General features: G+C 40.9%; 1 protein-coding gene across 2 annotated transcripts in view; it reads right to left on the bottom strand.

The window, feature by feature from the left end:
* The window catches only part of ABCC4 (ATP binding cassette subfamily C member 4 (PEL blood group)), a 356,776-nt gene that overhangs the window by 215,164 nt on the left and 126,483 nt on the right, over positions 1-15,129 (bottom strand). For both annotated transcript variants that reach the window (XM_075590857.1, XM_075590858.1), the window contains exons 11-17: positions 11,753-11,944; positions 9,723-9,817; positions 7,948-8,034; positions 5,417-5,513; positions 3,159-3,368; positions 1,968-2,108; positions 712-749 (exon numbers count right to left, since the gene is read on the bottom strand). In XM_075590857.1, the coding sequence (XP_075446972.1) occupies positions 712-749; positions 1,968-2,108; positions 3,159-3,368; positions 5,417-5,513; positions 7,948-8,034; positions 9,723-9,817; positions 11,753-11,944 (860 nt within the window). The remainder of the gene's footprint in view (positions 1-711; positions 750-1,967; positions 2,109-3,158; positions 3,369-5,416; positions 5,514-7,947; positions 8,035-9,722; positions 9,818-11,752; positions 11,945-15,129) is intronic.

Genomic DNA, 15,129 nt, shown 5'->3' with positions numbered 1-15,129 from the left:
TGTTAAATGGGAGTCAAACCATATGCCCAAGTATTTAAAATTAGTAACAGGAGTTAGGGTGGTATTTGCATTGGTTCTGATCTGGAGCTCAGTCATTGAAAGCTTTAAAAATGTAGTCTTGGTCCCAAATACCATTGTTACAGTCTTGTCAGTGATTAAAACCAGTTTGTTTTGGGAAATCCAATTTTCAAGTCTCAAAAAGTCAGATTGAAGTATGTGTTCAAGGTCGGCAGCTAAGGTTGTGTGCATATAAGATTGTTATCTGCATACATGTGTATTGAAGATCCCTTACAAGCTGTATGAAGATCATTGATGAACACTGAGAAGAGTAGGGGCCCCAGAACAGAGCCTTGCGGGACACCACAGGTGATATCCAAGGCGTTGGAGTTAGAACCTGAGATGGACACATGTTGGGATCTACCTGATAGGTAGGACTGAAACCAGTTTAAAGGATGGTTCCCTATTCCAGAGCTCTGGAGTTTGTTAAGCAAGATAGCATGTTCAACATTATCAAAGGCCTTTGCAAAATCTAGGAATACTGCACCAGTGAGTTGTCGCCGTTCCATTCCACACTGGATCTCATTGCAAACCTTTAGCAGGGTAGTTACTGTGGAGTGTTTGGGGCGAAAGCCAGATTGGAATTGGCAAGGGAAATTTGTCTTGGTATAGTAATCGCTTAATTGGGAGTGGATACATTTTTCCATGACTTACCAGTAAGAAAGCCACCAGTCTTGCAAAACATATGCAACCTTTAAGAAACAAAAACACAATGCACAGTTACACAATTTTACACACATTTATTCCAGATACAACTGTATTCATTGTAGATTTTGGTAGAACCAGCATAAAAGTTAAATCAAAAGAGAATATCATAAGGGCTGTACTGCCACCTGGTGGAAACTTTCATGTATGCCACAGTATAAGCCTCTTTCTTTGCTGTTCTGGCCTCTCACTGACTAGCATGTGTAGGTGGAACATCTCCAGAATGGCCTACAGAGGATTCCACCCAGAAACCCCAGTATATAGCAATATTTTATATACTCTAGAACAGCACAACAGAAATGCAAACCTAACAGTTGCCGAACAGGGAGCAGAGCAGATTTGACATTTTGAAGTTCAATTTTGCTCAGCTGTCAATCTTCATGCCATTTGCAAAACCACAGTAACAATCTTATAAATAAAATGTGTTCATATCTTTGTTGCTGACATAGCGTTTAGTAAAATGCTATGACATACTCTGTTGGATCCACAGCAACCATAACAAAACACCAATGTATGATCATTAAATACCAAAGATTTATGCCTACAAGATATCTACAATCCTTGGATAGAAATGAAATGTTTGAACTTGCCCAAAAGACAATGGTTGCATGTGTAATGAAAGAGTGCGAGCTGATGCAGGCCCTTCTTTTAGTGGATGGGTATGGAGATTATTGGTGGCAGAAGAAAATCTGTTAACATTTAGTGTGCTGCAAAAGAAAAGTGGCCATCGTTTCTTTAATGGTCCGCACATGCAATTTCACAATTTTAACATTACATTTTGCTCAATATTACCAAAATGTAGAAGAGTACTACCCATGTTGTCAATTTTCTTAGAAATAGACCAAAGCTACGGTATTAATCATAATGAAACCCATTAATACAAGAATTAACACTAATATTGAAGACTAAGTGTATGTTAACAAAAGTGGTTGCACATTTCCTAATGTTTCATCAGTTCCTATATTTCAGACCATGGCACTGACATCTGAGCATTGCCAAACTGAAAAATCTTAGTCATGTGACATAAGCACATTAAGTACGGAAAGCATATACCTTTCATATACAACTACAGTACCAATGTCTCAATTCCCATAACATCTGGTCAGGGAGAGTATTTTTCCGTTGTAATTCACATTCCCGTAAAATGCAATAAAATGGTGACAAAAGCTTTCTTTTCATATTTTCTCTTATCAAATCAAGAATACCTGTGCCAAAATATTAAGCATGAACACTACAAATATCATCAGGTAACTAGATCCAGATATGAAATATTTCTTGTACACTTTGAAGCCAACGGTCCCCTCAGAACGGCTCTCCTCGGGAATTGCAGTCAGTACACGTTCGGTCTGTTAGTGGTGGAGAAGTGACAGGGGATTACTACTTAGCAATGTATTAACTGTGTTTTGCGATTTCAACTACAAGCACATGCACTAACAACGCCACAAGAAAAAACATTTTGGTACAAAATGCGTTTGTTCTATATTTTTGATCCTCACCACATAATCCTTGAGAATTGTTCAAAACAGTTGTCTGGAGAAATGCGGACGTCAAAGATTATTTGCATAGACGTCTATGACAGCTGATATGTTTAACCCTGTCCTAAGGGCTGCAACTTTAGAATTGCATCAGCATTCATTCAATATTTAGGTACAAGCTCCAATTAGATCTTCACAGAAAAAGTACTTGCATCATCAAATACATTCGTTTCAAAGCTTATAGGACAAAATGTAGATATTAAAACCAAATTGCTGTAAACCCGTTGTACTCAGAAATCGTGAGCTTTTCGTATCCATTGCATGTTCACAGCAACAATGTGTGCAGAGAGTGGCTTCTACATATTGCAAACTCAAGGTACTGCCACGTCGCACTGCTTCTTTAAGTGACATGATCTTATGGAACTAACTTAGAACAAGTTATTCAAATGTTTCAAAGCTAAACCTTTCTGCATATCATAAACAACAAAATTAGCATTGCAACAGTTTGACAGATTATACAGTTACAAAATAAAGAGCGTCCCTAAGCACTTGTAAATGTTAGAAGATGACCATTGCTGCTCCACAATCAATGTGACGTAACGCTTACCTAGTAACACAACTCTGTAGGACTGATTTACAACAGGGGATGCTTTGAAGTATGAGGATGCTGAGAAGATCTACTACATAAAATTAATGTATAAAACAAAAAACTAACATGTGGGTTTCTCATCACATCTTTAGCAGTATTCAGTGTAATTTTATCAACATCCCAATGTAGTTCTGACAATATAAATTCATGAATGAGCCAACATTAATGGCATTATATAAATAAAGACATACATGCATGAACTCGCTAACAGCATGCTTACAATAAGGCCCCCATCATTCACAATGCTTGCAGTGATCTCGGTATGTACTCACCAGGAGATGGTCTGAAGTTCCTTCTTTTTGTGATGGCACAGAGGAGTCCTGAGACCATACAGATGACTCGGAAAATGTGCGGTTCCTTGACTTCATCAGTTGACCTTCCTGAGTTGGCGACTGCTCATCTTCTTCACTTTTCAAAAGAGAGGCAAAGTCCACACCAGACTGAAGTAGCTCCGGAAATGTTCCCTTTCCTACCATTTGGCCCTAAAAGTTAGGAAGTAAACAGGATTGCTTAAGTTTTTTCTTTTTTTATAACTTATATTTTTTATCATTTTTCACACATAAATGGGGAGGGGAAGAATACAAAAATAAAGAGAGAGGGGGGGAAACAACCATTTTGTATCAAATTTCTTACAAACAACAATTGTCACATTACATATCATACAACATTTGTAAGCACCGTATTTTTCGTCAAACACTCCATAACCTCTCTCCCTCCGCCGTTGCACCCCTATCCAGCATCCCAGGGCTCCCAGACCCTATCATACCTCCTAGCGGTGTGGTAGAGAAATTAGGTATGTTTCTCCATAAATTGAACATCGTTAACCCTTCTCATAACCTCTCTTCTGGAGGGTGGAAGTGCATTTTTCCCTGCCGCTGCTACAGTGCATCTAGCTACTGTTAGAATATGTAGAATAAATCTTTGTGTATAATGATTCACCTCTTCCATAGGTTTAGTTAGGATAATCAGAGTTGGGTCTAACGGGATTTTGATATCAGTCACATCTTTTATTAGTTTCAAAACTGTCCTCCAATACACATGCATTACTGGGCAATACCACCATATGTGCGCCAAATCTCCTAGTTATCCACAACCCCTCCAGCATCTGTCTGAGGTCCCCGGTGCTTATGTTTTTTCAAGTGAAACTTCTTAGCTGGCACAAATCTCCTTCATAGAGACGGACGTTTGTAATGGAAGTGACGTAATTGTGGGCAAAAGAGGCCGTCGGCACACGCATGTGCACAAGTGGCTGTCGGTGCATGTGCACGAGTAGATGAGCCCGTCGGATCACACATGCGCAGATGTGGCCGTCACCGTGATCAAGCACATGTGCAGAAACTCCCTCCGCATTGCCGGAATCAAGCGCATGCGCAAAAACTCCCTACACATCGAGCGCATGCGCAGACGCGCCTGACACATGCACACAGGTCTACCTCTCCGTCAGCAAATGCGCAGAGATAGGAGCTTCCGACCGGCGCATGTTCATATACAGCATCCACTAACTGCGCATGCGCTGAGCTGGCCCTCCCCCATCAGCGCATGCACATAGTCATTTCGCATGCGCAGGGGTTATTCTAGGTGCTACGAGTTTGTGAACACTTCTCTGCTGATATCTCCAAGGACCAACCAATATAAAAACTTAAGGTAGGTAGGAGCTAATCTAAGCAAACACATGAAAAAAATATAAAACTGATCTAATGTACCTTAAGGCCACACATGTTACTGCTTAGGCTAAGGCCTCAGTGCTCTCTGAGGCGCGTACACAGATTACAGCTGCGATCTACTGTCTGTAGATGAGCTATGGGATGTGCGGGGGCGGGGCCATGGCAGGGGGTGAGGCCATGGCAGGGCATATCTGCCCTTCCATTGGCAGCCCACTGAGCACATGGCCGCGTCGACAGAAATTATTGTTTTCCCAGCCAGCGTACGCGTCACAGCGCTTTGCGTTCCCAAACACACACGGCCACTGGGGCGTGCCCCATAGAGGGCTGTGCTGTGGTGTGTGGCACGCACGCCATAGCACAAGCCGCAGCAGCCACTGAGGACTTACCCTTAGGCTAGAGTGGCACCATGTTAGTGTACGAAGGCTCACAGCTTTATTGGTATAAGAAGCGGATGGGTGACTAACACTGAAACCTTTGTAATCCTTTTGCTCCCAGAGGGATTTGGTTTTGCAAATACAATGAATAAATGTAGTAACATTTTAGGACATCAAATAAAAGATTAAGTTTGTTTCCATGAAAAATAAATGAATGAAAGTAACATTACGGATTTTAACAAATGTACAGTAGCTTGTTATAGAACAGTATCCTATTGTATTGCACTCTAAATAAGAAAACACCTCCTATTAAAAATGTACCTTTATTAGGATGATTAAAATATATATATTTATTTTTCAAAGTGGGCTAAATTGTGGACGTTCATTTTCAAACACTGACCAGTGTGAGATAAGGAACGGATAAAAATCAGATGTTGGGAAAACAGTAAAGATGAACAGGGGAAGAATCAGACTGAATAACAGACCGTTTACCTCTTTTAGTATCACGATTTGCTTGGCAACACTGAGATATTGTAGCTGATGGGTCACTAAGATGCAAAGCTTTTTACGCAGAGCATGGCAAATACACCTAGAAATGAATATGTTGAGAAATTAGGAAACATTGAAGATAGGTCTTAAAAATCTTGCAACAAGTGAAAACAATGATCATCTTAGTAGTAAATCATACATAATCCTACATCACTTCATGCAAATCAGTACTGAAGAAGCATTTTGTATTTTGATGGAAAATGATTAAAGTATAAAGCAATACTGAATACTTTCAGCATCCTAAAGACTTAGTTTTAGAGAGTTAGGATGTAGAGAAAAACATTACTATGGCCATGTAATCAATGCATCTGCTGAAATTCATTGCTCACCGCTCTTATCCAAACATATCCAATATCGTCCAAACATCAGTAAAGGGTCTAGCTATAATGTTAAATAATTCCCTGTGATGTTGATTTGTTTTAGTATTAATTTGTTGAAGTACTTTCACACAATACATGACAATGGGCCTAGCGTAACTCTGCGAATAACTCCGCATAGGGAAGCCACACTGTAAAATGCCCGAAGATTGTTGCTTTCAGCAATGTAGGGCCGGTACCACACGTTTGGCATCTTAATACAAAGTTGCTGATAAGTAAGGACTGGTGTTGCAATCTAATTGTACTAACTTTAGACTAATGTACTTCAAGGCAAAGCCTCTGAAAAAGATTCTACGAGAATGCATTTTTATTGTAAAGGACAAAACAGAAAAATGTTCAATTTCAAAAGGACTCCTGACAGATTCTAGATACGAGTACAATTTTCAAATCGTCTGGGAAAAAAAGTCTGACTTGATAAAAACCTAGATGACAAGCTGCTATGCCTTAATTGAACTGCTTTGTTTGACACATTTCATGTGCAAATTCTTACAGTATTGCTGAACTGATAAATGTTTCATGTCCTGGGGCCTCGGCGGGTAACAAATGTGTTCTGTAGAGTGAAAATGTTTCACGGCATAATCAAGGCATTGCGCATCAGTTCAGTTTGTGTGATTGGGAGAGGGAAACTAAACATCAAAGTGACTTTCTGAACATTGTCACACAGATCTAAAATCATCTGTTTGTGTCAAGAAAACAAATATCTGAATCTTCTTTAGATAACAGTGTTTAGAGGAGATAACAAAACATCAAAGATTGTCACAGAAATTGTAACCAGAGGCAAAGGCAGACTTCATGAGACAAACAAGCAGAATAAACAAATAGAGGTTTGTGTGTATAAAGAATGAGTGAGATAGATAATGCAAGAGCACATTCATTTATATTAACACTGTTTCAGCACCCTGGACAATACTGGGAGTTTCATAGTGCTACTATACATTATGGGCCATATTTCCCAAGCAGTGCTACTACATTACACACCCACTTGCCTGTGCATTTGGGTGATCAACACATTCGGAAAAAAACTTTCCCATAAAGTAAAAAGTAAAGCTCTCAAAACTTAACGTTGTGAAACCTAAAACTTGCACAAATTTCTGTGAACTTGCATATAAAGCATTATTTACTGTGAGCACAATATATAGACGCATACATGCAACAAGACATTGCCTTTTAATTACGTCTCTTTAGACCAGTGATTTTCAACTGAGGTTCCGAGAGCACCCCTCAGGGGTTCCGCGGCCGCCAGGGGGGAGACCCGGGCAACTCTCCCAGTTGTCCCAGGCCCAGTGGCGTGGCGGCACCACACATAGCAGTGACACGACGGCTCCCGAGCTCAGCAGCAGCAGCCGCCCAGTCACTGCTATCCTTCCTCTACCTGCCGACGCCGGAAGTCGTGTGAACATCCGGCTAACAGGAGGGAGAGGAAGTATCAAGCAAGAGCATGCGCCAGAAGCTCTTTTAAAGTGAGATAGAGAGGTGTGTGTCAGTGTGTGTGTGTGTCAGTGTTTCTGTGTGTGTGTCAGTCAGTGTGTGTGTGTGTCAGTGTGTCAGAGTAAGTATAGGTATAAGTGTGAGAGGAGGAGAATGTGTGTGTGTGTGTGTATAGAAGAGAGAGGGGGAGCGGGAGAGTAAGGGGGGGAGCGTAAGGGAGAGAATGTAAGGTGGAGAGTGTGTGTGTGTATGTGTGAGGGGGAGTGTGTGTCTATATGGAAGCGAGGGGGAGAGAGTGTGCGAGAGAGGGAGCGCAAGAGGGAGAGTGTCAGGAGGGAGAAACAAGAGACAGAGCGAGAAAGGGGGGGGTGCGAGACGGGTGGAGGGGGAGGGGGAAACTGGCGTGAGACAGGGTAAGGGGTTGGTGTTCCCCAGAATTTCACAATCGAATTCTGGGTTCCTTAACCAAAAAAAAAAAAAAAATTTAAAGTTGAGATCCACTGGTTTAGATGCTACAACTCTGTTTCCTAGGCTTGCTTAGCAATACTTTTTGGTAAATATTGAGGTTTAGTTGAATACATTACAGTACACAGGTAAGATAGAATATTTGAACACGCCTCAGAGAAATATTGACCGTTAACGTGTGCTTAAATAATGCAAATGACTTACTTTTCAAACAAATGCTTTCCAACCTCTGCATCAACAGCACTTAGTGGATCATCCAGGAGATAAATGTCTGCATCCTGGTAAACTGCCCTGTAAAAGTCCAATGTTAATATCCTTTAGAAGACAGGGAATAAATACACTTTGCTAAACGTAGTGATATGAGTCGACCACATGATTTAAAAATGCAGATACCTGGGATATGGGAAAAGCCTCATGAGTAATTTTTAGATATTGTACCACGCTCTCTACCTTCTCTGTGGTAGAGAGCCGCCTTATGTTTTCTCATAACAATGCTACAGCAACCTCTTTCAATAAATCACAAATATTTTGTTTGGGGGGGTGAGACCAGTATATTCTGACTCTGCTCACTTTTGGATGTGAAAATTGGACCCTAAATGCGAAGATAATTCAGAAGCTTCAGAGAACGTAAAGGAGACGTGTAACCCCCTTGAAAGTGCATGCAGCCGACACAAACACTGCCCCCTGCAACACTGTCCCCTGCCTGCCTCATCTCTTGGAAAAAGGAAATTACAACTCCCAGCTTGCTTTGCCACATAAGGGAGCCACTTCTGGTGCAGGAGGGTGTGACTTGTTATGAACGGCCTCAGCCAATTAGATTGGATTCTGGAGGGGCGGGGCTAAGGGAGGAAATCCCTAGGAGGATCTGGCAGAGCACGCAGGAGAAACGTGGCAGCACCCTAAAGATCTTAGGGTCCACCAGGAGACCAGCCAGTGGTCCGCCCAAGGTAGCGGACGCTGGATAAAGGGAGTAGAGCCCAGCCGAGCATCCACCTGACAGCAGCAGGACGCATGTGTAGCGACAGAAGAGATCCTCATCGAAAGCCAATTATTTGCATAGTACAGGCCTGCTACGTTCATACACAATCTAAGAGCTCTATGGGTGTGAACAGCCCCTTACACACAGGATCGAGTGATCACGGGAAGAGACACGGGTACACACCTGTGCAGCATCTTATGTGAAGTGTGTTTATCTAATTGCATTGTGTATGTACTGAATGATCCTCATGTTTGAGGATCATATTGTTATACTGGTGCCTAGAGATAATTGCATTATAAATTTTCTTGTGTTATAAATATTAACATAGTCAGCCTCCCTGTCTGACCTATGGCCACGTGTGGGGGTAAGGTATATAGTATATAAATATAAGTATTTAATGATATATTCTTTGTCATATTGGATGTAGCATTGGGACATTTTTGGCTTTTGTTTTATACATTTTGTCACACCCAATAACACTCCTTTTGACAGAAATATATATATATATATATATATATATATATATATATATATATATATATATATATATATATATATATATATATATATATATATATATAATATGATGTGGTGTGGTTGGTGTTGGGGCTAGAGCTTGCACGGATTTTATATGTTTGTATATTTATATATATTATATCCTCCACAAGAGATTTGTGATTTAATGATGAAGCAGAATAAGGCTTGAAGTCCTTTACCGCACAGTTTTCAGACTTGTTGTATTTGATATCCACTTATACAATTTCCTTAACATTTTTGTAACGAATTGTATACCAAGCATAACACTATAAGAACATGAATAGTTTGAAACATTTAGGTAAAAGGTTATACAAGTGTAAATAAGTAATTATGTAAATAATAAAAAAATAATTCTACACGTTTAACACTTGCATCAGTAATATAACATATGGAAATAGTTGCATTCAACTTTAATAAATGAATAAATGTTGACTGGCGCTTATGGAATCTGTAGAAGTTTTACCTTGCTAAATTTACACGAGCTTTCTGCCCGCCACTCAATGTAACACCGCGGTCTCCTATCGTAGTCAGGTCCCCATCTTCTAACTGCAGCATGTCCTATAAAAAAAATAGATGTTAAAAAACAAAGCTAATGATTAAAACAACATCTGCACTTTCCACAAAAGATGGTGACAACACTAGGAGATAAAACATTCAAAAAAGATTTAAAAAAAGCTTCCAAAAAACGTTTAAACACAATGCTACTGGAATCGGTTTTAAATCACATTAAACCTTTAATATGCCAATATAGCACATAAATAAACTTGATTTTACACAATATTTACAGATTCAATAAGCTCTGCTGTTGGGTATCACATCCAGATCCAGCATTGACTGACATTTGAGTCTATAGCAGTTAACTCCGATACATCCATCATAGCTTGATGAATCCCAGCGATTATATGTTACATTACTTAAGAACAGCGCACACTCAACCAAGTGACTAACCTGTTTTCAGTATTAAAACATGTCCCTACTTTCAACAACATTATTAATGCTAAAAGTACTATACAGAGATACGGACCACTCACACCTTAATATCCGATGATAATGATTGGATCAAAGAATGGAGGTGCATTAGGGATAAAATCAACAGGGTGTATATACAATAATGATCCACAAACATGTACATCAGGTTTTATCGACGTCACAATGGTGACGTCTGTTGGTGAGGAAGAATACAGAGGAGCCTTACGCCCGAGCGGGTTGTATCGCGTTGATTTTCATTTTTTGTCTATTTGCCTATTTCCCACTACATGCCTGCCTCAGCGAGGCACGATCTACCCTTTTTGCGTTCACTGTGGCGTCAGGCTGATGAGACAAAGGATTTTCTTTTGTGACAGCTATACGTACTGGTTATCCTTTACTAGCCTACTGACACTTCTATTTGTCTATCCTTGGTATACAATTGAGTGGATATCAACAAGCATATAATCATCTGGATACCACTCAGGCACAGCAGTGTATATATGTGAAGACTAGCAAGTCAGTAAGCCATTACTATACTAAGTGACCTATACATACCTCACACACTGAGGAACCCCACGAAGGAGTTATCAAAGCATCAACGCACATATGTTGAAGTACTGCATCCACAGGTGATCAACAACTAGATACCTGGACCTGGAACTGGCTGTCCTTTCTATGCCTATTATCCTCATAGGAGCCTAGTGCATACAGCTATTGTATAATCCAGGGGTCTCCAAACCTGTCCTCAAGAGCCGCACACAGGCCGGCTTTTATGGATATCCCCGTTTCATCACAGGTGGCTCAATCAGTGGCTCAGTGCTTGACTGAGCCACTGATTGAGCCACCTGTGCTGAAACAGGGAAATCCATAAAAGCTGGTCTATGTGCGGCCCTTGAGGACAGGTTTGGAGACCCCTGGAATCAATAATCAGTGTGTTCTGCTTGTTCACACATACTGTATGACAATACACAATATACCTACTGTATATTGAAGTATGCTGAATACCCATTATAGGTTACACAGATGCTCTATTCATCTCCTACCTCACCACTAGGCCTTTTATATGTCACTGTAAATATCTATACACGTTGTTTGTGAATTATTTGTTAATAAAATGTTGTTTTCTATCACTTTCAAGGATTGTTTTGTAGTGATTAACTAGTCTCTGATGGTAGGTAATTGCTCCTGTCTTATCAGGCTGCTTATATCCTGGGAGCATTAAGCTTGTTCATTCCCTGTCTCCGTACTGTGGATAAGTGCAATTATTAGGGATCTTTTGTAACCCCAGGATCATTATTGTATATACTATTGCGAAAAGTACCTACAAATCTTGCATCCTAGGTGTTGAAGGTCCTTTCACCAGTACAATGGTTTTAAACATGTTCCATTACTCATTCACAATAATAAACAGTCTAACTTCAAATAGACATGTTCTACTTAACCCGCCATAAAGAAGTGATAAAGCCAGTAAATCGTATTCAATACAAATCTACAGCTAGACATTTAATTTCGATTAATATTTACCTTCTTAAGAGCGCAAACCCTCAGAACTTTCTCATATTTTTCTTGGACGTATTCTTTCCCAAATAAGATGTTACTTCTGACAGTGCCTGCAAACACCCATGGCTGCTGTGAGACGTAGGCAACTCTTCCTCGGACATCCACAAAGCCTTCACTTTTGGGCAGCTCACCGAGCACTGCACTCAGAAAAGACGACTGTCAAGGAATTTAGAAAATAAATAAAGGTATCACTAGTACACTCCTTTCCATTTGAAAACAATAACTACATCAATGTCAACCATGTTAGACAAAAGAGAGTATGACCACTTATAGAATGCCTAGAATTACCTATCCAGTGCCTGAATTGGAGCAATAGACACAAAAATGAACATAAAGGTGAAGTAATGCATGGTCCAAAGAGATTGCAATGATTCGGTGGGAATATATACTGTACATATGCATGAGCAATCTCATTAAAAATGTTTATTTCTTAACTAACATTTTAAATCGCAATAGAGTTGCAGAGGGTCCAAAAATGGCTTGCTCCCACGAAAGCATTTGTTATTACATATACTGACCAAACACACAGATATTTTTGTCCTGACAGGTTGCCTGCAAAGTGAGCACTGCTAATGTTGAAAGGTGCAGAGACACAGTGACGTCATGGAAGAGAGAAGTCCGTTCAGCTGCCTTGGCTTCCTAGATAGAATATCTCCTAAAGTAAAATGTTCACTCCTTGTGTATAAAAAAAAGGGGGTCCGCTCCTTTCATTTGGGAGTGTATCACGTAAATGTTTTATGCAATTAATGTTCTTTTGCCTTCATTTCTTTAAGCAAATGTATGCTACCATCATTTGCCCGGAAACCAATGTTATATCTATGGCGCTGGGTGTACAGTGTAAGAGAATAAAGGTTAAATAAAAGTTATATACAACCAGTGGGGTGATGTGCTCCGCTGGAACTCTTGCAATGATGACAGTGGGTCATGCAAAAAGAATAAAAACAGACATAGTGTGATACAGTTACACAAATCAATACAATACAAAGACTGACATAAAACACTAAAAGACAAACATGTGCTGAGACATAGGACTGCAATAAAAAAATCACATTTAATAAAATAACATTAAAAATAAAGGTAACGTCTGCACAGCAGCCTCAGGTGAACAATGCCCGCTTACCAGACAGTAATAGGGTACAAGCGGTGGATAAATTGGAGAGTATCCCATCTCGTTGGAGCTGCACCACGTGTGCTGGCGTCTGGCTGGGGCTCTGGGAGATTCCCTTGCCGTCTGTTCCGCCTCAGACCTCCACTGCTCGCGTGCACCGGCTGGTGTGTTGTGGAAGAAGCCGCCGTGTGATTCGCCTGGATGTGCGTCAGTGCTCTCTGACGGTTGATCAGACACCTCACCGGATCAGTATGCCATCCACTGCAACCGGAGACTGCAGCAGCGGGGTGGGCTCAGGATAAATCCAGGTAGTGTTCGGGCAGGTAACGAGGCAACAGTTGTGCAGATGAAACCACCCTACACGTTTCAGAAGCATGCGCTTCCTTCCTCAGGGGTAGAAAAGTAGTTCCTTGGCCTGGCATAGTCCGCATCTATATAGTCCCGATTTAAAGGTACATACATCCAATGCATTAGTGGACATGCGCAGTGGCTCCAAAATGAGTCCCTGGTCTCAGCAACGTTAACAACATGGTACACTTAACATGACAACACATATAAGACTTAGAACACAGTGTAAACTACATATAAAATGGCACACTAATGGACTTCTTTCTAAAAAGACCTGAAATGAACCAGGAGACAAAAAATACACAGTTATGAATGACACAAACTCATAATGCTAATGCATACTGTCAGATATAACAATTAACCCCTTATTGGATGAGTTACACCTCTTGCTTAGTTGAGCACTTTGTGCTCCTCCCAGCACCATATTGTGCTCTGACTGCAGTGCTATGCTGATAATTGCATATATGGACCGGGTGCAAAGGGGGCTGCTGTAGAGGGGCATAAACACAGGGAATGGTCGGCTGCCCCTCTACAGCAGCCCCCTTTGCACCCGGTCCATATATGCAATTATCAGCATAGCACTGCAGTCAGAGCACAATATGGTGCTGGGAGGAGCACAAAGTGCTCAACTAAGCAAGAGGTGTAACTCATCCAATAAGGGGTTAATTGTTATATCTGACAGTATGCATTAGCATTATGAGTTTGTGTCATTCATAACTGTGTATTTTTTGTCTCCTGGTTCATTTCAGGTCTTTTTAGAAAGAAGTCCATTAGTGTGCCATTTTATATGTAGTTTACACTGTGTTCTAAGTCTTATATGTGTTGTCATGTTAAGTGTACCATGTTGTTAGCGTTGCTGAGACCAGGGACTCATTTTGGAGCCACTGCGCATGTCCACTAATGCATTGGATGTATGTACCTTTAAATCGGGACTATATAGATGCAGACTATGCCAGGCCAAGGAACTACTTTTCTACCCCTGAGGAAGGAAGCGCATGCTTCTGAAACGCGTAGGGTGGTTTCATCTGCACAACTGTTGCCTCGTTACCTGCCCGAACACTACCTGGATTTATCCTGAGCCCACCCCGCTGCTGCAGTCTCCGGTTGCAGTGGATGGCATACTGATCCGGTGAGGTGTCTGATCATCCGTCAGAGAGCACTGACGCACATCCAGGCGAATCACACGGCGGCTTCTTCCACAACACACCAGCCGGTGCACGCGAGCAGTGGAGGTCTGAGGCGGAACAGACGGCAAGGGAATCTCCCAGAGCCCCAGCCAGACGCCAGCACACGTGGTGCAGCTCCAACGAGAGGGGATACTCTCCAATTTATCCACCGCTTGTACCCTATTACTGTCTGGTAAGCGGGCATTGTTCACCTGAGGCTGCTGTGCAGACGTTACCTTTATTTTTAATGTTATTTTATTAAATGTGATTTTTTATTGCAGTCCTATGTCTCAGCACATGTTTGTCTTTTAGTTTTTTATGTCAGTCTTTGTATTGTATTGATTTGTGTAACTGTATCACACTATGTCTGTTTTTATTCTTTTTGCATGACCCACTGTCATCATTGCAAGAGTTCCAGCGGAGCACATCACCCCACTAGTTGTATATAACTTTTATTTAACCTTTATTCTCTTACACTGTACACCCAGCGCCATAGATATAACATTGGTTTCCAGTTTCTTGTCTGACCTGGGGGGTCGGAGTTATATCATAGGCTGCGGGTTTCACCTTCTGGATTAGCGCTACCATTTCTTTGTCTAGTACCATCATTTGCCCACAAAAAAGCATGCAATGGGAAACCATCTCCAGACAAATACAGCAGTTTGCAAACTGTTTAATTAAGAGAGTACAGTACGTAAAGATTGTATCATTTTGTTAAG

This window comes from Ascaphus truei, chromosome 3, assembly GCF_040206685.1.
Source record: "Ascaphus truei isolate aAscTru1 chromosome 3, aAscTru1.hap1, whole genome shotgun sequence".
In the NCBI taxonomy this organism is placed as follows: domain Eukaryota; kingdom Metazoa; phylum Chordata; class Amphibia; order Anura; family Ascaphidae; genus Ascaphus; species Ascaphus truei.
This window is presented reverse-complemented; position numbering and strand designations above follow the sequence as displayed.